We start from the raw sequence: 21,779 nt of genomic DNA on the forward strand, positions 1-21,779 counted from the left end.
GTCGCTCTTTTCCCGCGAGAGCGAAACCAGTTTGCCTCTCGTCCTCCGCGTTGAAAAATCGTGAATTATCGCGTAATCGCGAGTGCGTTTAACCCGTTAACGCATCGACGTCGATCCACTTTTTCTCTCTTTTTTTCTCTTTTTCCTCTGCGCACACACACACACACACACACACACACACACACACACACACACACACACACACACACACACACACACTCTCTCTCTCTCTCTCTCTTTTTGTCTCGTCGTTGCTATAGACGTGTGATGTACATACACAGAGCGTGTATGCACGACGCGCCGACAGAAAAATCGCAACTCTCGACCGGTTGCCCCGGCGAAAATCTTCCCGACCGTTAATCTTGATTTATGATAAGCGCGACCGCGCGATCTGCTCTCGGAGACCGAGAGCGGATAATTGGATCGCCCGCGATCGTACGCGCGCTGCCGCTACCGGTCTCGCCCGAGCGACATTGCGTTCGCACGTCTCTCTCTCTTTCTCTCTCTTCTCTGACGAATCGCGCGTTCGCGCAATTGCGTGCACGGAAAGAAGTCGTCGAAAGGTGCTCGCGATCGATCGATCGATCGGAGGAGGTGGGCATCGGGAGAACAGGGGCAAAAGTGTCTCTCGGTACGATTCGATCGCAACGTTTACACGAAACTTCCCGGATACGTTCGAGAACGGTAGAACCGGTCCGAGACGGTGCATGCTGCATGCCAGCCGAATAATCGACTCGGTTAATTAGCGCGCGATCGATTCCTCTCCGAGTGTGTTGTACGCGTGCTATCCGTTTCTTCTTCTTTCTCTTTTTCGTTCTTTTTTTCTCGTTTTTCTTCGACAAAAACGTCGCTGCTTCGTTCACCTGCTTCCTCACCGCCCGGTTGTCCGTTTCTTCGTTTATTCGCTTTTATCGTATTCGCTGCGACCAACCTAACGGGCCGACACGCGATCGATCGCGCGGTCCTCGCGCGAGTTGCTGATTCGCGAGGGCGGCGGCGACTGCCGCGAAGAAGAGGACCCACGAGGCTGGGAATGCACAGTTTTCTTTCAGTCGAGCTCTAACCGAGAATCTGACGCGACACGACACGACACGACACGACGCGCGTACCATGGCGCGTGTATTATGCGGCTGTTGGGCCGACTGTTGGCTGGCTGGTGGTATGGCTGGATGGTTGGATGGTTGGATGGTTGGATGGTTGGATGGTTGGATGGCTGGTCGGTCAGGCGGCTGGTCGAGAGCTCGCGAGTCCGTGTGCGTGCCAAAGGCTAAAGCAACGGCTGTAATATATATATATGTGTGTGTGTGTGTGTGTGTGTGTGTGTGTGTGTTGTGTGACGTTTGCGAGCGGGCGTGCGTGCGTGCATGCATGCATCGGGGAATCGAGGATCGGTCGTGGCGGTGAGACGGTGTTGGTGCGTTGATCGAGCGCTCTCGAGAAGTAGCGTGTATAGAGACAACGGCCTGCCGATACGCCGCGCCGTCCGTGCTTCTCAACTCGACTCGACTCGACTCGACTCGACTCGACTCGACCCGGCGGACTCGAACCGAGCGGAGCCGAGCCGAGCCGAGCCGAGTCGAGTCGAGTCGCGTAGCAGGCCGCGGCGAGTATCGGTCGATCGCGAGCGGATCGCGATCGAATCGGCGACGAAATCGCGGGCAAACGGCGGCGGAATCGTGGCGCGAGTTTCTGTGACCGGACGATCGACACCGGATCGTTTGTGGTGGCTGGTGCTTTTCGGTTGGGAACGGCTGGGTTGCTCGCGCGAGCACCGGCGAGGAGAGGAAGCACCTTGTTCCCGAGGGAAACGGAGAGACAGGAAAAGGAGATTCGCGGAGGAACACGAGAGGCGACAAGGTGCGGCAAGTTTTATATTATAATTAACCCGAATCCGGAATCTGGGTATCGAGGAACCCGTGGGTCGAACCTCTGGCTCGAAGAAGAAGAAGAAGAAGCGGAATCGCGGATACCGAGTGTGTGTACCGCGGATCCTTCCGGTGGTCCCTGTTCTCTCCTCGAGGGAGAAGACGGTGTGCAAAGAGGGAAGGAAGAGAGTGGATGGATGGATTCTGTGCTTCTCGCGGAGCGTGTAGTAGGTACGGTGAAACCGTAGGTACGGTGGTAGGGATGATGGCGTTGAAAAGCTATAAACGGACGACCCCCTGCTATCAATGGGCTTTCTCGTTTGACGGGGCAACTAACGACCGGGGCACGGTTGAACATAATGGACTGCCACGAACGGCTGGTCGGCCGCCGCTCCACCGTATCCCCCGTAAAATAGATTTAGGGATGAAGAGAAAGAGAGAGAGAGAGAGAGAGAGAGAGAGAGAGAGAAATCGCGATGGTGGGTTGAAATAAAATGGCGCTCGCACGAGAGAGTTCGATCCGTCCCTGCGTACCCTGCTTCGCGTTGCTGGTTTGGCGAAATCGAATCGAATCGAATTCGGGTATGCGGTAGTGTGTAGTGCAAACGGTGGTCGGATTTCTAGATCGACTTTCCCCGTTTCGATCACCGAGATCGGCCGACCGATCGTCTCGGTTCCATCTCTCGGCGAATGGGCCGAGGAAAGAGATAAGGAGAGACACTCTAAGGCTGGGCTGGCTGCCTTCTCGTTACCTGAACTCGTCTGAGAGCCGTCTCGGAGAGGTAGGTATAGAGATACCTACCGCGTGTACCTACCGCTTGGAAAATTACGGGAGGATCGGCGACGGGCGACGGACCTTATTGGAAAGTTGTGTTTCCACCTCTGAAACCGGAAGTCGGGGCGAGAATCGAGACAGGGACGGGGCATTCGCCGAATTTACGATGCCCCGTCCGACGAGCTACGGGATACTGATAGTTTTCAGAGCGGGGCTGAAACTCTGGTTAAAGCTAAGAAAACGAGACTGTCGCGAGCGTCGCAGAGGCTACCGTTGAATCCTTCGTCCGAGGATCTGGTAGCTGGAAACCGCGCGCTAGAGGAGCTTTTCTCTTTCGCGGCTGCAGCGCAGGCTGGATGCATAAATCTCCTTTAGAGTCGAGCCAGTGAATAGGCAAGCGAGGCGCGCGCTTAGCACATAGAGAGAGAGAGAGAGAGAGACAACTCGCTTCCCGGTTCAAACTCGTTGACAAAAATTCGCCAGCTACGAGGCGAGCCACTCTATAATTCATAAATATTTAAATCGCCGCGAAGAACCGCTCTTGTCTCTTATCAACGGTACCCGCTTCTGTCCCGCTCGGTCCTGCTCGGTCCTGCTCGGTCCGCACAGTTAAACGTCGCTTTCCGTTTTTCCGCTGGTTTCTGCGCGAGCTCTCTCTCTCTCTCTCTCTCTCTCTCTCTCTCTTTCTCTTTCTCTTTTTCTGCCTCCGTAATCCTCGGATCTTGGAGAAGCGGCAGTTTGGTCGCGGCGCGACTCGCCGCACCTAAAGTAGGCGTAAGTAGGCAAACCGGGTATCGTGGATCGCGCTCGTTTTTCACTTGTTCCTTTTTCCTTTCTTCTTCTTCTTCTTCTTCTTCTTCTTTCTTCGGTTCGCTGGAACGAGCACGTAGCAGCAAGCGAGAAACGATGGGAACGCGCGAAAAGCCACGTTAGAACGTTGGCCGTGGTTGGTCGTGAGAGCAACGGTGTTTTTCAGATAGAAGAGAAAAAGAAAAAAAATAGAAAAAGCAATTGCAACGAGCCTGCGTGAGAAGCGTGAGGATAGCGTGGTGGCTTGCCCGGCGAGAGATAGAGAGAGACGAGAACCAAAACTCGATTCGGATTCTAATCGGAGTGGAGGGAAGCGGAGTACGAGCGAGAGACACAAGTCGAGAGTCGAGTCGAGTCGAGTCGAGTTCCGTGGCTAGCGAACGGAAGAGATTCGTTGATTTCGCACACGCGTACGTACGTACTTGCTGCGAAACGTGTGGAAACGCGGGTGTACGGTCGTCGCTTTTGATATTTACTGGCTCGCCTCGTTATTTCGTATGCGAGCGAGCGCGATCGAAATCTCGTTTACCCGAGAACGCGTGGAAAGCCAACGCGGAGAGGCAACGGTGTTATAATACCGTGCCCGGCGGCCGCGATCGTGTGGCTTTTAAACTGCGCATTTTTTTTTTTTTTTTTCTTTTTTTCTTTTTCGTAAAACGATACTCGCGTTTGCTCCACCGCGTCCACCTCTCCGGATCTCCTCTTCCTAGCGAGAAAAAGCCCCTCGAACGCGTTAACGCCAATTCGTAGCTTTGTGGCTCTGCCACGATGCCAGTCGAGTGGTAACCTGCTACCACTCGAAACCACCGTCCCTCCCTTTTGCTCTCGTAATCGTTGACGAGCTACCGATATCCAAAAGGAATCCGGAATTTTACTTAGAGGGTGTTTCGTAACATGCGGGACCAACTTCGGGAGCTGATTGTACGCTTAAAACCAGTGAAAGAAAGTCATACAAATACGTGTGCCATCTGTCTTCGTTTATGGGATATTAACGGATTTTATAAACAGAGCAAACTCGATATTCGACTTTGTATGCGGTTTATGGATGATGCAGCTCCGCCGCATTTTCACCGAGTGGCGAGGCAATTTTTAGAAACAACACTTTGTACTGTTGCATGGCCTGCTCGTTCTCCGGTTGTTGAATTTTAGTTAGATTTTCACTTGTGAGGACATTTAAAAATCTGTTGTACATTGCACATGCTGAAATACTACGGAATGGAATAGAGCAAGGCTTCCGACAAATTCGAGAAACACCAGGAACGATAGAGAGAGCAACCAGATGAATGACAAGACGCGTGGCAGGCTTGTCTTCAAAAATGCAAGATGGTCTATTTTGATCATCTTTTGTAAAGGTAATTCTAAAAAACAGAAAATTCATTACATCTCGTAAACAAAGACAGATAGGATATGTATTATTTGTATGATTGTCTTTTTCGGCTCCCGAAGTGGGCCCGACGTGTTACGAAACACCCTGTATATAAAATTTACAATGTTTTTAGTTGTTTCGGTGTCGTAAAAGTTTTGTTGCATTGTGATTTATGTTGCAGGTAACCACTTTATAAATATGTCAATATTCATACGATAAAAGAAATCATAAGTAATATATACATTTATTTTATGTAACACGTCAAGTACCGTGTCGGGGAAACAAATTTTGTACACGTATATTAACAACTGAAAAGATTTAAGATTATCAATGATATTTATTGTATGAACAGTGTACAATATAACAATGCAACATTTCAATGGGTTTCGTTAAAACAGTTTGAACAAAGATGTTGTTTTCACCCATCAGAGAAAGTTGTCACTTTGTTACAATTTTGTCACGTTTCTACTAATATTTCTCCGCAGCAGTGTTGCATCTTTTTCGCGACAATTTTTGAAAATAAAAGTTTTTTAACTCGAGATGCGTTTTGTACTTACCGCGATACTATATCGAACGGTATAAACAGAAAGGTAAACAAAGTATGCACGACACTTGACGCGTTAATATATATATATATACATACAGGGTGTTTCGCAACTTGTGGCCACTTCGGGAGCTGATTGTACGCCTAAAAATAATGAAAAAAAGTCATATAAATACATGTCCTATCTGTCTTCGTTTATTAGATATAATGAATTTTCTGTTTTACNCATCAAGAGAAAAAGGTCCAATTAAAAATTTATCAATTATTCCTGCCCATACGTTTAAACTAAACTGGTGTTGATGTCTTGGATGCACAATAACATGTGGGTTTTCTTTATCCCAGTTATGATTATTATGAAAAATTGAATATACCATCCCTGGTAAAACTAGCCTACTAGAGTTTGCTCTGTTTATAAAATTCATTATACCTCATAAACGAAGACAGATAGGACATATATTTATATGACTTTTTTTCATTATTTTTACGCGTACAATCAGCTCTCGAATTGGGTCCCACAAGTTACAGAAACATCCTGTATAGTATATATTCACTGTCGCGACGACGAGCAGCCGTTTGTAACGAATGGTGATCGAATAAAAAAAAAGAAAAGGAAAAAGGAAAAGAAAAGAAAAGTGACGGGGAGATCGATCAATAATTGAGGATGATACCTAGGTAGTTACGTGCCGTATGTAAATCGATCGAGATTGCGATGAGAACGTGCGTTCGAATACGATCCTACCTTTTTTTCACGGTTTCCCGCGGATATACGAGATACGTTTCCCTTGTCCTCTCCATCTGTCGTATCCGGTCGATGACGTAGTTGGTCCCGATCTTCTACTCTCGCTCGATGGAGATCGACCAATTGGCTGGAACGGAAGGGATTGGAAAAAGATGGATAGCGAAAAAAGGAACGGACCAGCGACGTTCGCGTCGCGGCGGTCAGCTTTGAACGGTGGCGTTCGTTGCTCGACACTCCGAAACTATTCGAGGAATTTCCTTTTCGTACCTCTCTCGGGCTCGCTGGTCGATAGCAGGGCCGTCGCGGAGCTAAATTGATCCGAAATCGCGACCAACGTTCGTAGAAACGTAGAAACGTTTCCAGCCGCGAGTAGAAATCGAAAGACTACTTGTCCGAATCTTCTCGATCGCGAAACAGCGTGTGTGTGTGTGTGTGTGTGTGTGTGTGTGTGCGAAGCGAGTGATTGCGACAGCGGCTAACTTCCGGTGGCATCTTCAGTGAAAAGCACAATTTCACCAACGACGATGAAAACGATGCGATAATTTAATTATTTATATAAATTATATAATTATGTTATATAATATAAATATGAATATATTATATTATATTAAATATAAATTGTTATATAATTTCATTATATAAATAATGAAATTGAACGATAATTTAAACTGATGCAATTTTGTCGGGAAAAAGATCGTGCAACGATCCACTTGATCTGCTTTGACAGTCGTCAGTTCGTTCCCCCCCCCCCCCCCCCCCCCCCCCAGATGACTTTACATCGTCCAAGTGTAACTGAGGAGAATGTGAGGATACGTTTCTTTTTCTCAAAGATTGTTGAAATTAAAACATTTTTTCTCGTAACTAGATGTGACATTAGTCAACAACCTCTTAAAACTTGTCGTACTATTGAACATTGAATGTTAGGGTCGAACGAGAAATTTCAACGTTATTCGATCCTAATGTTCGAAATTCAATAAAGTGGAAAAAAAAAGTCACACAGCGCAAGTGAAAAGAAAATTTAAATCTTCGTGACCGTGGTAGATCTAGTATCACGTAAAGAATTTTCACAAGTTTGAATTTTTACAACTTTCGAGAAAAATGTATCCCCTCCGCCAAAAGCCTCGCTCTTTAAAATGAAATCGAGTGGATTGCCACAAGTTACGTCCGTTCAAATTATTCACAAATTTAGTCATCGTTACTGATACAATTGCGCTCTTCACTGCACGTACGAAATAGCAAACTGTAGAATGTACGAAAGTCGAGGACCGCCTGTACTTGCGTCTTTCTTGGAGCCGGAAACAGCGCCAAATTTGAAATTTATCGACAGACTCGTCGAAGCTCGTTCGACTGTATTTGGTCGATCTCGGCGAAGGTAGAACGGGCGATACGAGTTTCACGCGGAACGTTTCGCAAACGACGCGGTACAAGTGCGAAGATATTTCCGTAAGACGAAGACGACGACGATGGTCCGACTAGTAGCAGAATTTCTAGCAGGCCAGGTATACCACCAGGTGAATCTGTCCTCCTTTCTCTGCTCTTTTCACGGTGGTTTCCCCCTTAGCCTCGTTTGTCTCGCCAGCCGTTCCCACTCACGTATATACACGCACACGCACGCATACACCAATATGACACTCGCTCGAAGAGATCTTTCCCCGGTTCTTTTCCTTTTTCTTCTTCCTTCCACGCTCTCGCCTCCTTCTTTCCGTTTCGCCGTTCACGCTTCGATCTCTCGAGGCGATCACGCTCGTCGAGGCTCGAAGTAAATGCTCGAATTTTGCTAGAATTTACACGAGAAACTAGCGACGCCTGTTCTCGAGCGAAACGCAGGCCGTTCGACTTTTCTCCGATCGACTTTTTGCATCGAGATTTTTTAGGTTAAGTTAGGTTTGAGCAGAAAAACACCGCGACCGATGGGAAGTTTGGTGGAAAACGACGTGACGACGGGACGGTGGAAGAAGAAAAATCAAACAGAGGAAGTAGCAGAGCTCGCGGAGGATGCTCGCGTGACACTGTCGATGAAAGCGTGCGAAGAAGGAGGGCCAGAGGACGCGAAGAGGCGCGTGCCGAAACTGGACCGGAGCGCAATTCCCGAGGAATCTTATCTCTCGTTTGCATCTTTGGTATCGGGTTACAGAAAGGGTCGTTCACACTGAAGAGCCGTTTCTTTCGTTTTCCGTGTTTCATCCTCCTCTCTCTCTCTTTCTCTCTCTCGCTCTCTCCCCTACCGTGCGTTTCGTTCGTTCAGCGATTCGACGAGATTGAAGAATAAAAAAAAAAAAAAAGGGGAAAATACAAGTGGCGAAGAATTTTCGCAGGTTGCGACGTACGTCGTGGATACTTGATAGACGAGTGATTAACTGTCGGTCATGTAGAAAGAAAGAAGGCGGCGCGAGGAGGAAACGTGACGCAGAGTTAGTTGCCTAGAGTGACCGAATTGAACGAAAAAAAGAAAAAAGAAAAAAAGAACGCCAAAGACATCGACGACGAAGGAGAAAAGGGAGAGGAGAAACGAAAATGCGAATGGCGAACAATTTTCGCAGAATACACTTCGATGTACGTCGTGGACACTTGATTTAGGAGTAATTAACTGTCGGTCAGGTAGAGAGAATGAAGGCGGGGGTGAGAGAAGGATACGCGACGCGAGAGTTAGTTGCCTAGAATGACGACTCTGAACGAAAAAGAAAACGACAATGACAACGACGACGACGACAACGATCGAATGGATGGAAGGAAAGAGAGGAGAGAGAGCGGACGGCGGGACAGACAGAAGCGTGCGAGAGTGTGCGTGGCGTAGCTACGACGTGGTTACAAGGAAACCCTTCTACGCGGTCGGCGCCGTGGCGCCTTGCCATCGAACGATCGGGGGCCATCCGGCGCGCGGCATTCGGAACTTTGACGTTGCTTCTCTTCGTGCAAAATCTCTCTTTCTCTCTCTCTCTCTCTCTCTCTCTCTCTCTCTCATCTTTCTGTTGGCTTCGTTTTTTCGAAACTCGCAGATTTCGTGAGAGAATCGTGACGTAGGTGTTCGAGGCGATTGATCAATCTCGCGGAGAATCGTCGAATACGTCGATCACGCGGATGCGAGACGTGCACACCGTCGGGGAAGGCTGATCGTTGGAGAAATCGTGACGAATATGGCAAAAGGAGAAAAGGGAGAGGGGGGCGATTGGCTCGCGTGGGGAATTGAGCTCGAATCGATCCCAGTCTCGAGACGAGACGACCAGTGATCCAATGAACGATCCGGGGGAGGGGAGGAGAGGGAAAGGAAAAAACCAAACGGTGGACGAGAAGGAACGTTATTCCCATTAGCGTGGCTGGGTATCGACGAGTCGAGCGAGGTCGATCCTCCGAGCCGCGTCGCCCCAGTCTTTCACGCTCGTTTTAACGACTTGCTCGAGGACGCGCAACCGATCCGTGTCTATCGCGTTACAGTCTCTACACGCGGTAGCCTCCTGCTCGGTTCCTCCAACGCGAGAGATCTCTTCCTCTAGCGAGCGAGCGAGCGCGCGCGGTCCCTTTTCGTCTTGAAAACGCCAAAGTTCGGCCTGGCGCCAGATGCCTGCTCGTTCCGGCGCCGCGCCACTGCCGCTCCATCGTTGGAACACGATTACGCTTCTAACCGGTTCGAATCCGTTAAAATCTCTCGCGTCGTCGAAGGCTAGTCGTCGATCGGATCAAAGTCGGAGTTCCGCGCTCCGCGGAAAATTCACCGAGTTTACCACTACGCTCACGCTGCCAAATTCCAATCGCGAAACGAACGAGACCGCTTGCACGACGCTGACGCGTACAATTTGGCTGGTCGCACGTACGACTCGTACACCCGAAAACCTCCAACGGTGAGAGGACTGACAAACGACGGCCGAGAGAAAACAAAAACGAAAACGAAGAAAAATAAAGAGAGCGAGAGAGAGAGAGAGAGAGAGAGAGAGAGTGAGGTGTGCAAGAGAAGAAAGGAGAAAGGGGGGGAGGGAGAAAGAGCGAGATGAGCGGAGGGCGACGTGGCGGCGAGTTTGCTCGCGGAGACGAGGACGCGTTCGCGGAATCGCGTACGCGCGCGAAAGCGGCGCGGCGGAGCTTTGGTCCCGCCTACACGGATCTTATTCGTGGCCGCGATGGCCGCTATCCCGTATCTCCGATTCTGCGTTCGGAGCGGAGTCGTGCCTCGAAGGTGGAGACGCGGCTGCGCGCCGCTCTCTCCCTCTCGCTCTGCATCTCCATCCCCCTTCGTCCCCGGTTTCGCGGCGTACGTGTTTCCCTCTTCGCGTTCTCTGCGTCCACTGCTGGCACGCACGCACGCACGCACGCACGCACGCACGCACGCACGCACGCACGCACGCACGTACACAGACGAGTTTGCTCTTGGCCGACCACGGGGCTGCCAAGCTTCGCGGGCGATCCATCCCGCCCTCCGGGCGTCCCACGGCTCTTCCACCCCCTCTGCGTCCTACGCCCTGCGTCCTGCGTCCTGCGCTCTGCGCTCTGCGCCCTGCGCACTACCGGTGATCCCTCGGTAATCGGTCCCACCCGAACCGCCGTCGCGTCGCGTCGGTCGATCGACTCGCGCGATCTCTCTCCGTTCGTAGCCAGCGCGGCGCTATGGCGAACCACCATACTCCGCTTTTCGTTCTCGCACCTCTCGGACCTTGTGCGCTTCGATCGTCCGGCCTACCGCGAGTAATCGCCAGGTTTTCTTCTGTCGAGCAGATGCCGTGGTGTTAGCTCTCGGGGAGGATGTTCCACGGGGGCGGAAGCAGCGGCTACGGCGCGAGTTCCGACTACCAACAGCAGCAGCAACAACAACAGTCTCAGCAGCAGCAGCAGCAGCAACAACAACAACAGCAGCAGCAGCAGCAGCAGCAGCAACAACAGCAGCAGCAGCAGCAACAACACGGTCAACAACTTCAAGCGCCCGTTTACGTACCGTCCTCGAGGCCGACGATCCCATCGGCGGCGACGGCTGCTGCGGCCGCCGCGGCCGCCGCCGCCGCTCAGTACCACTCGTTCCCCGGCTCCGGCTCCCCGACTTGGTAAGCAACGCCGACTTGGTGACGTCCGTCGGCCGATCGCCGTCGTTCGACTCTACCTAGCTCGGTAAAACGCACAGCGATTTCGTTGGTTCTCGGTTCCGAAAAGGGAGAAGACCGCGGCAGCGGCGGCCTCGTGGCAGCATGGGGTCGAGACGTACGCCGCCCACCACGCTCTCGCTGGCCACGCGAGCGGATCCGCGGCCGCGGCCGCGGCTGCTGCAGCCGCCATGGGTCAACACTCGGGTCATCCTCACCCTCACCCGCATCCGCACGCGGCACATCCGCACACCGGACACCATCACTCCAGCCTCGCCGCCGCCGCTCCGTTTTACGCCCAAAACGTCGCCATGATGTCCTCCTGGCGCGCCTACGACGGAGCCGGCTTCCAACGAGCCTCCCCTTACGGTTCGTATATGTTCACGAAAACTCGCCGAATTCTCTCTCTCTCTCTCTCTCTCTCTCTCTCTCTCTCTCTGGCTCTCATGGTTCCACGACGATCGACGGCGACGGCGACGTCGATGCCGATTTTCGACGGTGGTAGGCCATCTGCGTCGCATCGCGCCAGCGATAGCGGCTTCTTTCAAACGAATTCTCGCTCTGGTTCGAGTGTTCTTCGCGGTGCATACGGTGCGTACGGTGCGTGGCCTGTTTCTCTTTCGCGCGAGTAGATACCCCTCGTATCGTATCTGTGTACGAGTGTACAGATCTGTACGTGGCTCGTTTTTTTCCTCGCTACTCGACAGCGACGCCGCGTCGCCTCGACGACCCCCGATGAAATTCGAGTGCGTCGTGAGAGAGAGAGAGAGAGAGAGAGAGAGAGAGAGAGAGAGAGAAAGAGAGAGAGAGAAACGCATCCCCTGCGAAATTATTTCAAATTATTTCTCGACTGTTTCAGACACAGCGATGGACTTTCAATTCGGCGAGGGTCGCGAGTGCGTCAACTGCGGGGCTATATCGACGCCACTTTGGAGGAGAGACGGCACCGGGCATTATCTGTGCAACGCGTGCGGACTCTATCACAAGATGAACGGAATGAACAGACCCCTGATAAAGCCCTCGAAACGGCTGGTAAGTCGTCGCTGATGGAAACCAATCGTTGCCGGTTGCGCGCGCGAGATCCCTGTACACGGTGTATTTGAAAATTTCTGATTCCGAGACTGACGACGTAACGAAAGGTTGAATTCGAAATAATCTCGCTGTGGATCGTGCTTTCCTTACGTGCAATACTTTTACGCAACGCGATATTACTCGTGCATTCTGTACGCGTACGAAACACGGAGTAAATAAACGGAGCACTTTACACAAGTGTCGCGTACGTGTGTAGGCGTTAATGAATAATATACTTCATCCGTTTGTATCATATCGTATCAATGTGGTAACTGATCACGTCAAACACACGTGACGCGTGGTCGCGAACGTGTTGAGAAGTTTTCATTTTTCATTTTTCAACGTACATCCCTCCTACTGGCTACTCTACTCGGCGCGTAGAGTGCTTTGAAAGCATCGGAGAGTTTCTCTTGCGTTGCCGTGTTTGGTTGCTCGATCATTGACTCCATCGTCGCATTTTACCTCTTTACCTCACCCCTTTCATCGGCTGTTTGATTTCTGAAAATAAGAAAACGTCGGCAGATGCCGCTTTTTGCCAAAAAGTTCTCGGACTTTTGTTCCGAAAGTCTATCCATTACGTCTCGACAAACAGGAGACTCGATGCACGTCTCGGTGCAGCTTCAAAGATCACTTTCTTTGAATCGTTTACTCCGGCCGTGTTCTTGGACCCTGTACAATCAAAATTGGAATAATTGAACAAGAATTTTATTATTTGTTAAATGTTCATGATGTCCGTCTTAGTGAGCACTTATATTCGCGAATAGATTTTTTCCCATACGAAGCGCACAAAAAATCTTCAACATCTTAAAAGTACTTTTCGTATTACTCACCATCTGTATCAAACCAGATATTGATTTATTGAACCAATATCTGAAAAAGCAAGCTCAGTGTTCTCATTTTCATATTTTTTTTTTAATTAATATACAAATATATTTTTCTAATCAATTGTTTCCCTGTAAAAGTTGTTTTAACATTCTCACAAACAGTAATATAAATTATGTGCTATATTAGGTTACATTGACTATTGATATAGATTATATGTATAGCTTATAATATAGGTAAACTGTGTGCGGACTTCAATTATTGGGTAATGAGGCCCAGAAGATTTAAAAGGTTGGACACCCGTGTTTTAAACTATCAAAAAACTGCGTGATCGTTCTGTGAGTTTCAATCTAGGATACTTGTCGGGCAAAATTCAACACATTGTCGGCCATTGTCGCGAAAATTTGACCTTTGCACCATTATTTTCGCAAGATATACAAAAATGATTCCCAGGCAATGATTTCAAATTCGTATCCGATTCCAAGTTCGTATTCTGATACGTATTTCTGGCAACTATCCTTTTGCCTGCATGATACTTCCGTATATTAGCTTATGACATGACGATTGTTATTTTTTTTTTTTTTTTGGAAAAAAATCTCCTCACACCCGAAACTAACTAATTTCGATTAAAACGTATGGAGGACCTGGTTGTAAATTCTCTAAATACACAATTGCGAGAGGTGTGAAAGAATGTAAAAAATATCTCCAATTTGACAAGCCAACTTTTATCAACTAAGAACATAGTGCAGTTATTAATTATAGTACGATTACCCGTTTAAATATCACACGTTGACGAGCACACGCACCGACGATGAGAAAAACATGCGGCCGTTAAAAAGTGTTAATTGCTCCGTACCCCTAACCGTGACAGCGGATAAAATCAAACAATTTGTAACTGAATAACTCGAGTTTAAAATTAATAACAATTTGTAACAGCAAATAAAATCAAGTAATTTGCGACTGAGTAACTCGAATGAAATCAACAACAATTTGCTACGAAGTAACAGCGAATTAAATCGAACAATTTGTAGCTTTGTGAGAACAGTATCAAACAGAGTACCAAAGAACAGACGAACATCAGTGAAACAGAACAATTCCAGGACACTAAGAGAATTTAAATCGCATTGTGCCGCCGCGTTTTTATAGATGGAGCCACTAGAACGTCTAATGAGGAGGTTTGATAAATATATTACGAGATTTAACAAGAAACCACAACTACTACTTATTTTAATTTAAGTACAACGAGACACTCGACAACTGAAATTGTAACATATTTTCCGCCATTTTATTTTCTCTTTTCTTCTTTTGTAGTCAACGTCGCCGCTGTTGAGCTCATAATTTTAAAAATGCGCGTGCCGTCATACGTGCTGAAAAGAAAAGAAACTTAGTCTCGGAACTTGATTTTTGAGTAACAGCGAATAAGATCAAACAATTTGTAGCTTTGTAAGACAAACAGTATCAAACAGAGAACCAAAGAACAGAACGAAAACATCGGTGAAACAGAACAGTTCTAGGACACTAACAAAAGAAAATTTAAATTGCATTGTGCCGCCATGTTTCCATAGATGGAGCCACGATATAGAACATTTTAAAAAAATCAGTCTCGCTGACAACTGATCGCGGACCATAACGAGTGACCAAATCGTATACAGTAATTCGTCGCTGTCTTTTTGAACTCGTCGGTATGTTATCGTTGGATAGAAGTTATTGAGAGGTAATAAATTTATTATTTGTTTTGCCTGGGTTATACTTAAATACACTTAAAATTGAGAAAATATTACAATTTTGGGACAAAAGATTCTTAACGTGCACATCATTCCAGCGTAAGAGGTTAACCACTTGCGCTTGCAACTAATTGCGGACCGTAACGAGTAACCAAACCGTATACAATAATTCGTCGCTGTCTTTTTGAACTCGTCGGTATGATATCGCTGGATAGAAATTATTGAGAGGTAATAAATTTATTATTTTTGTGTCTACTTTGTTTTACTTAAATGTATTTAAAATTGAGAAAATATTACAATTTTGGGACACAAAAGAGTTCTTGACGTACGTGGCACGTCATTTTAGCGCAAGAGGTTAACCACTTGCGCTTGCAACTGATTGCGGACCGTAACGAGTAACCAAACCGTATACAATAATTCGTCGCTGTCTTTTTAAACTCGTCGGTATGATATCGCTGGATAGAAGTTATTGAGAGGTAATAAGTTTATTATTTTTGTGTCTACTTTGTTTTACTTAAATGTATTTAAAATTGAGAAAATATTACAATTTTGAGACACAAAAGAGTTCTTGACGTGCGTGGCACGTCATTTTAGCGCAAGAGGTTAACCACTTGCGCTTGCAACTGATTGCGGACCGTAACGAGTGACCAAACCGTATACAATAATTCGTCGCTTTCTTTTTAAACTCGTCGGTATGATATCGCTGGATAGAACTTATTGAGAGGTAATAAATTTATTATTTGTTTTGTCTATATCGTTTTACTTAAAACTGGGAAAATATTACAATTTTGGAACAAAAGAATTGTCGACATGCGTGACACGTCGTTCCAGCGCAAGAGGTTAGCTGTTTGGTGCTATGTAACGCGTTCAGATTTCGTGTCGGACAATACCACAGCGTTTGTTCGCGATGCTCAATGCACAGGGTGGAAAGAAAAGATCGTAATCTAATGGTTGAAAATTTTTTTTACTATGCATATTAGATTGCGACCTGACTCTGGAAAAATTTCACCTTCGTGGTAGAGTGCAATGCAAACAAACAAACAAATTTTAACCTTAAAGTTCAAGGTCAACGTCAATTTTGCGCCAGGTTCTTTACACAAGTTTCTCCGTTAAATCGAGGGTGTGGAATTCATCTATGATCGTTGCCACGGACAAACTTTTCTTTTCACGCTGTACATACAATACGCTCGATTCGATTTCGACTATATTTCGGCATTATATCGTCATACTGAAGCTTCCTTTCCTAATTACTTTCTTTTTAATTAAACCTAAATCACGTACAGAGATAGGCAATTTCTACTTTATCCATTTTTGTCATGTTGCTTGGCGTTGCTTCGATTACGTCAATGAAGCGCTGTATGGCACTATCCAACACGATTTTTTAACTCTCTGCCGTGGAAAACATTTTTTGTATTATCTACCAGCAGTTTATTTACGAAACAGTGAGTGAAGTATCACTTCAAAAAAAAAAAAAAAGAAAATGATATAGCATTGGAAATAATTGTCCTCTTTAAATGGCATTTAGCAGAAAATTGTATTGATTGTATTTGTTTAAACAGGCAAATTCGTTTAAAGCAATCGCCAAGTGTAGTATATAGAAGTTACAGAACATATAATTTCATTCTTCTGTAAAGTTTTCTTCTTTCTTGTAAAGAAATTTTATAAACTTTCGTAAGAAGCAATAAGAAATTTAGTTTCCGAATTATTCAAATAGTATCGACGAGAATTTCCCCTTTTGAAATTTGATTTACTCCTTTTACGTCGTTGTATTATATCATACAACACCATGCCTATGTACGTCCGTTATAATTATCAGCAATTGTAAAAGATTTTATAAGTTTAGCTAAATTTCAATATAATGTTCTCTTTGACACCGAAATGGTTAAACCTTTGCTCTCGATTGAGGGGACCAATAAAGCCAACAACTTGAACTTCCTCTTCTTATAATCTGCTGGTAATTATAACGAATACATACGTTTGGTGTTACGATGCCATGTGTAATAGTACAATATCCGAACAGACGCCTATAGTGAAAATTACAACAATGACGCAAGAAGAGCAAAAGAAGAAGAAACTTCTGGAGACAGTGCTTAGTCAATTGATCCGACTTTTTGTTACGAAACTAAATATTTTTAAGCACCTGGCTTTATCCTATTTCCCCCTAACATTGGAAATAATCGTTCGAATGGTATTTAAAGCGAAATTTCGTTGACTCTATCTTTTCAACATGTGACATCGTTTCAATTTACAGCAATTACCGACGTGCGTTGCGGGCTTGCTGGACGACAAAAAAAAAAATATAATATCTAGAAAAATAATATTTTCCACCGTTTTTTTAAACTTTCGTAAGAAGCAATAGAAAGTCTAGTTTATGCGAATCATTCCAAGACGAGGTGCCAATTGACCAGAAGGACTGTCTCCAGAAGTTTCTTCTTCTGAAATTCTTTCGTTCTTCTTACGACGTTCTAGCTTTCACTCTAGGATATCTGTTTAGACATTATACTACTATAATACATCGCGTCGTACAAATGTAGACGTTCGTTACAATTGTCGGCAAATGATGAAGCCGTTGGTTGGATTCAAGTACGATGTTCCCTGAAAAGGGACAGTCGAGTTTTAACGGGCCGACGTAGCGTGCGTAGTCGTAGCCAAACGTAGATGTCGGTGATTTCAGACAGCGACCAGACGTCTGGGCCTGTGCTGCACGAATTGCGGGACCCGCACCACCACCCTCTGGAGGCGCAACAACGAGGGCGAGCCGGTGTGCAACGCTTGCGGCCTCTACTTCAAGCTGCACGGCGTCAACAGACCTCTCGCGATGCGCAAGGACGGCATTCAGACGCGGAAACGCAAGCCGAAGAAGACGCCCGAGCCGAATGCCAGATCGTCGTCCACCGTCGACCACGAGACCACCGCCGTGTCCGCCGCATCCTCTCCGTCCACCGGTGAGTCGATCGAATTCTTCTTCCACCCTCTCACCCTCGCTTTGTTCGTTTGAATCGAAATTTGTTCGAACACGGCGAAAATTTCTCTTTCTCTCGGTCCGCAGAATTGAAAAATAGTCAGCAACAGCAGCAGCAGCAACAACAACAACAGCAGTCACAGCATCAGATCGAGGTGTCAAAGTCGTCGACCGGTGGGGCGTCCAGTTCGTCGGACAGACCCGTCTACCTCGGGCACACGTCGCTGCTGGCGACGGGGAGCGTCGCCACGGTGAAGACCGAGCCGCGAAGTTGCGACGGCATCGTCGGTCAACCCTACTCCTCGTACTATCAGCATCCCCATCAGCTGGGGGTAGCGACCAGCGAGCATCAACAGCAGACCTACTACGGAAGTAGCCAGGAGGCGCCGTATCATCATCAGCATCACGTTACCGCGGCCGCCAAGTTACTCGCCTCTACGTAATCCTTCGTAATTTTCGTCTCGAAACGAACGTCGCGCGTTTTCTCTCTCTCTCTCTCTCTCTCTCTCTCTGTTTCTCTCGTTTCTTGCTTCTGTCTGTCTACGACCGATCGGCGAACGCCAGCCAACCAGACGATCATTTGAAGAACGCGCTCTCGTTCGTTTCGGATCGTTCGTCGACGATTCGCGCCGCCAGTTTGGTAATCCCGAAGAGAGAGGAGGCAATCGTCGATCGTGTTCGATCGATTTCGACTTCTCCTGCTCCACGCGTGTGTCTCGCGTGTGTCTCGTTTTTGCCCCGGCGTAACTTTGGGCTCGCAACGAGCCGACTTGGAGTCGAAGGACACTCGATTGTAAATAAACGTTTACGAGTCGGCCGAGTTGGCGGAGCTACGTTTCCATGGATCGAGATCGAGCTTTGGCGGAGTGAAGCGTCCGATCGAGATACCGTCGGGAGAGGCGCGGCGAATCCGAAGCGCGCGAACGAAGAAATCTGTCCGCTTCGAAGAAATAAGTCAGCTTCTTTTGTACAGTTCCTGTATGATTAGTTTTTTTTTTTTTTTTTCCCCGACGCGCAATAATAATAAATACCAGTAGCTTTCGACCTCGTTTTGTTGTGCCGTTTGTCCAGGGAGAAGACCCTTCCATCGTTCGACCACCCTCCTCCTGCTCTCGAGCTTGTCGCCTACGTGGATTTCTCCACGACGCTCGGCAAATATTGTCTTTTCGCGGTCTGACGACTCGACTGACGCTCGCGCTCCTCATTCACCCCCCCTACTCGTTCGACCTCTCGTCGTCGTCGTCGTCGTCGTCGTCGTCGTCTCGCCGTCAGTTGAACCGTCGTCGTCTTTCCATGCGAGTCCTTCCTTCGTTGTTTCCTGATCGTTGTCCGGAACCCGAAATCGTTCGCAGCCTCGAAGCATGGGTAAGTGAGCAAGCTAATCGAGTGAGATCGAGAAGAATTTGTGCAACGAACAAGGGATGGAGGGGGGGGGGAGGGAGTGAAGTGGAAGGTAGGAAGGTACCACCACCAAATTCGATTAATTGGATTCTCCTCCATCGGGCGCAGGAAGAACGCTGCCGACGCCGGTTGCTTGCAGAGTCTGCGGCGACCGATCTTACGGGAAGCACTACGGAGTTTACTGCTGCGACGGTTGTTCCTGCTTCTTCAAGCGGTCGGTGCGTCGCGGCGCCCTTTTCACCTGTATAGGTATAGAATCTCCTCGTCCTCGGCGAGGCCCTCTTTCGTTCGATCGCCTCTTCCTTCGTCCATCTCGCCTCAAACCTAACCCACAAACATCGCGATTCCGTGAATCTTCTTTTTTCCAGCCGGGACTGGTGCCTGCCTCGTGGACAAAGCCAGGCGGAATTGGTGCCCGTACTGCCGCCTGAAGAGGTGCTTCGCCGTTGGTATGAACACGGCAGGTAAGCCGACTTTGATCAACAAGCAAACGATCAACGAGTTGACGAAATGAGATGCAAACAACGAGAAGCAGCGTGTCGTCAGCTCTCCTCCTTGCCTGCCTTGTCGTTCACCTCGTTGTTTATCGCTCGTCTCCGATAACGATCCGTCGGCGACGAGAACGTCAGACAAACAGCTCTCAATGTTTCCTTTTTCTTCTGTTTTCCGCCCAGCCGTTCAGGAGGAAAGAGGGCCGCGCGCTCGAAACAACGTCGCATCCGTCGCTCGCCGTTCTTCTTCTTCCTCCTCCTCCTCTTCCTCCTCTTCTTCTTCTTCTTCTCTTTCGTCTTCTCTCTCTGTGCAAGCAGGAATCGCAGCACTGAAAGAAACAACGATCGTAACTACGGTGCGACACCAGGCGAGCAACGTTCACGTCGACGTCGGATCCTTGCCGAGGATGCTCGCAGGTGGTAAACGAAACGACACACGAGCAACAGTCGAGAGATAGAAGCGTTATAGGGGCGGGGAGGGGTGCGGGGGGGCGAAGGTTGGTTAACGAAGATTGGCAATTGCTTTCAGGAGAGGAGACGATGCGATACGAGGTCGCGGCTCGAATATTCTTCGCAGCGGTGCGAGCCGCTCGCCATCACCGAGAATTTTCCACGCTCGATCATCGCCAGCAGAACGAGATCCTCCGAAGGGGATGGGCCGCGGCCTTCGTTCTGCGAGCTGCCATCTGGCCGGTCGATCTGACCGATTTTCGCAAGCCGGGAATCGTCGACGACCGAGCCGACGACGGCCAACGTCGGGCTCTGGCCGCGGCCAGGGCCGCCATCTCCAGCTTGCGCCCCGATCGAGTAGAGTTCTCGGTTCTGGAAACCTTGGTCCTCTGCCGACCCGGTAAATCCAATCGTCCAAGTTTTACCGTTTCACCTCTCTCTCAATCGTCTCTTTCGCCGAATTCCCAACGAACGAGACAGTTTTGAATTTTCTGAGGCTTCTCTATCGCTCTTTCAATCCAATCTTTTCTTCTGCACGCCCCGTAGAGATCGCCGAGACGAGCAGCGCCGTTCGTTTGACGTCGCGAGCTGCGGACACCGCGGTGGAGACTCTGGCTCGGCACGTCGCCGACAGGACCGAGTCCTCCTCCTCGGTCAGGATGGCCAAACTCATGCTCGTTCTTCCGGTGCTGACGGCGTCCTGCCCTCGGCAACTGGCCAATCATCTTTTCGCTCCCGTCATACGCGACGTCGACATCGAGAGAGTGATCGCGTCCGTACGCTAAATCGATTCCCCCCCTCCCCCCCCCACCTTTTTGCTTTCCCTTTCTTTCAATCGTCACTGTCAATCAAACAACACACGACGAGATTCGTCGCGGGAAATCGGACTGGATCTGGATGGAATTCAAGACTGGAATCGTCGTGCAATTGTTTGTTTTCTTTGGCACTTTATTGACACAAACGTAACGCGTGCGCGTCAACGTGTTGCGTAACGTGTACAATCGCTTATAATAATATGGCGCATCGAAGAAAACGGACGAGAAGCCGGAGGGGAAGGTTGTTTTTCCGCTGTGCAAAAGCGAAACGAACAAGCTCCCGCTTCTCGTTTCGTTCATTCACTTTGAGCAGCGTTTGACGAATTCGCCGTTCCCGTTCCGCGACAGGCGGGAAAAAAAACTGAGAAAGTTATAATCTAGAAACACGGTTAAAAAAAAATAAACTAGATGTTAGCACGTAGTTACGCTATAAATTGCAGAGGAAACCCCACGCGCGCACGATCGTTAGTAATAAATTAGAATGCTCGCACATTTTGTGCACAACGCGTACTTTAAGAGAAAAAAGAGAGAGAGAAAGAGAGAGTTACGGCTGCGTTACACGATAATAAATTTTAAAGTTATTCGCAACATTTCCCCCGGAACAGCTCTTTTAAACTCGTCGTTTGCGGGTCGACGTGCGTCGGTCCGATGCTTGACATGACACCACCTCGCTGTACGTGACAGAATATCGACTGCTGCAGTACGTGACTGTGCGACTTTTCAAACAAGTAGACACATTCAAATTCGGACTGGTGTACAACCGTGGTTGATCGAGCGAGCCTTTCTTATCGTCATTGTTATTCTCATCGACGCAGTGTCCAAGCGACCATTTCCATCGCACGTTCGAAACCCGCGAAACAAAAAAAAAAAAAAAAAAAATT

General features: G+C 48.2%; 2 protein-coding genes across 4 annotated transcripts in view; both read left to right on the plus strand.

Moving 5' to 3' along the window:
• LOC122532346 (GATA-binding factor A-like) overlaps positions 1 to 18,785 on the plus strand; it is a 29,686-nt gene extending 10,901 nt beyond the window's left edge. For 2 of the 3 annotated variants that reach the window (XM_043661055.1, XM_043661057.1), the window contains exons 2-6: positions 10,804 to 11,126; positions 11,233 to 11,531; positions 12,022 to 12,194; positions 17,454 to 17,724; positions 17,829 to 18,785. In XM_043661055.1, the coding sequence (XP_043516990.1) occupies positions 10,831 to 11,126; positions 11,233 to 11,531; positions 12,022 to 12,194; positions 17,454 to 17,724; positions 17,829 to 18,184 (1,395 nt within the window). In that variant the 5' untranslated portion in view covers positions 10,804 to 10,830 and the 3' untranslated portion in view covers positions 18,185 to 18,785. Of the gene's footprint in view, positions 1 to 1,740; positions 1,858 to 10,803; positions 11,127 to 11,232; positions 11,532 to 12,021; positions 12,195 to 17,453; positions 17,725 to 17,828 lie in introns of those variants that run through there. The other variant, XM_043661056.1, reaches the window with a different exon arrangement.
• A 723-nt stretch (positions 18,786 to 19,508) lies between these two features.
• LOC122532351 (nuclear receptor subfamily 2 group F member 6-like) lies at positions 19,509 to 21,747 on the plus strand. Its single transcript, XM_043661069.1, has 4 exons — positions 19,509 to 19,606; positions 19,817 to 20,050; positions 20,163 to 20,483; positions 20,630 to 21,747. Exons 1-4 carry the CDS (start codon positions 19,594 to 19,596, stop codon positions 20,866 to 20,868), a joined length of 807 nt encoding a protein of 268 aa, XP_043517004.1. The 5' UTR covers positions 19,509 to 19,593; the 3' UTR covers positions 20,869 to 21,747.
• Positions 21,748 to 21,779: the final 32 nt, after the last annotated feature.

Source organism: Frieseomelitta varia, unplaced genomic scaffold (assembly GCF_011392965.1).
Source record: "Frieseomelitta varia isolate USP_RPSP 00005682 unplaced genomic scaffold, Fvar_1.2 scaffold_448, whole genome shotgun sequence".
Classification (NCBI taxonomy): domain Eukaryota; kingdom Metazoa; phylum Arthropoda; class Insecta; order Hymenoptera; family Apidae; genus Frieseomelitta; species Frieseomelitta varia.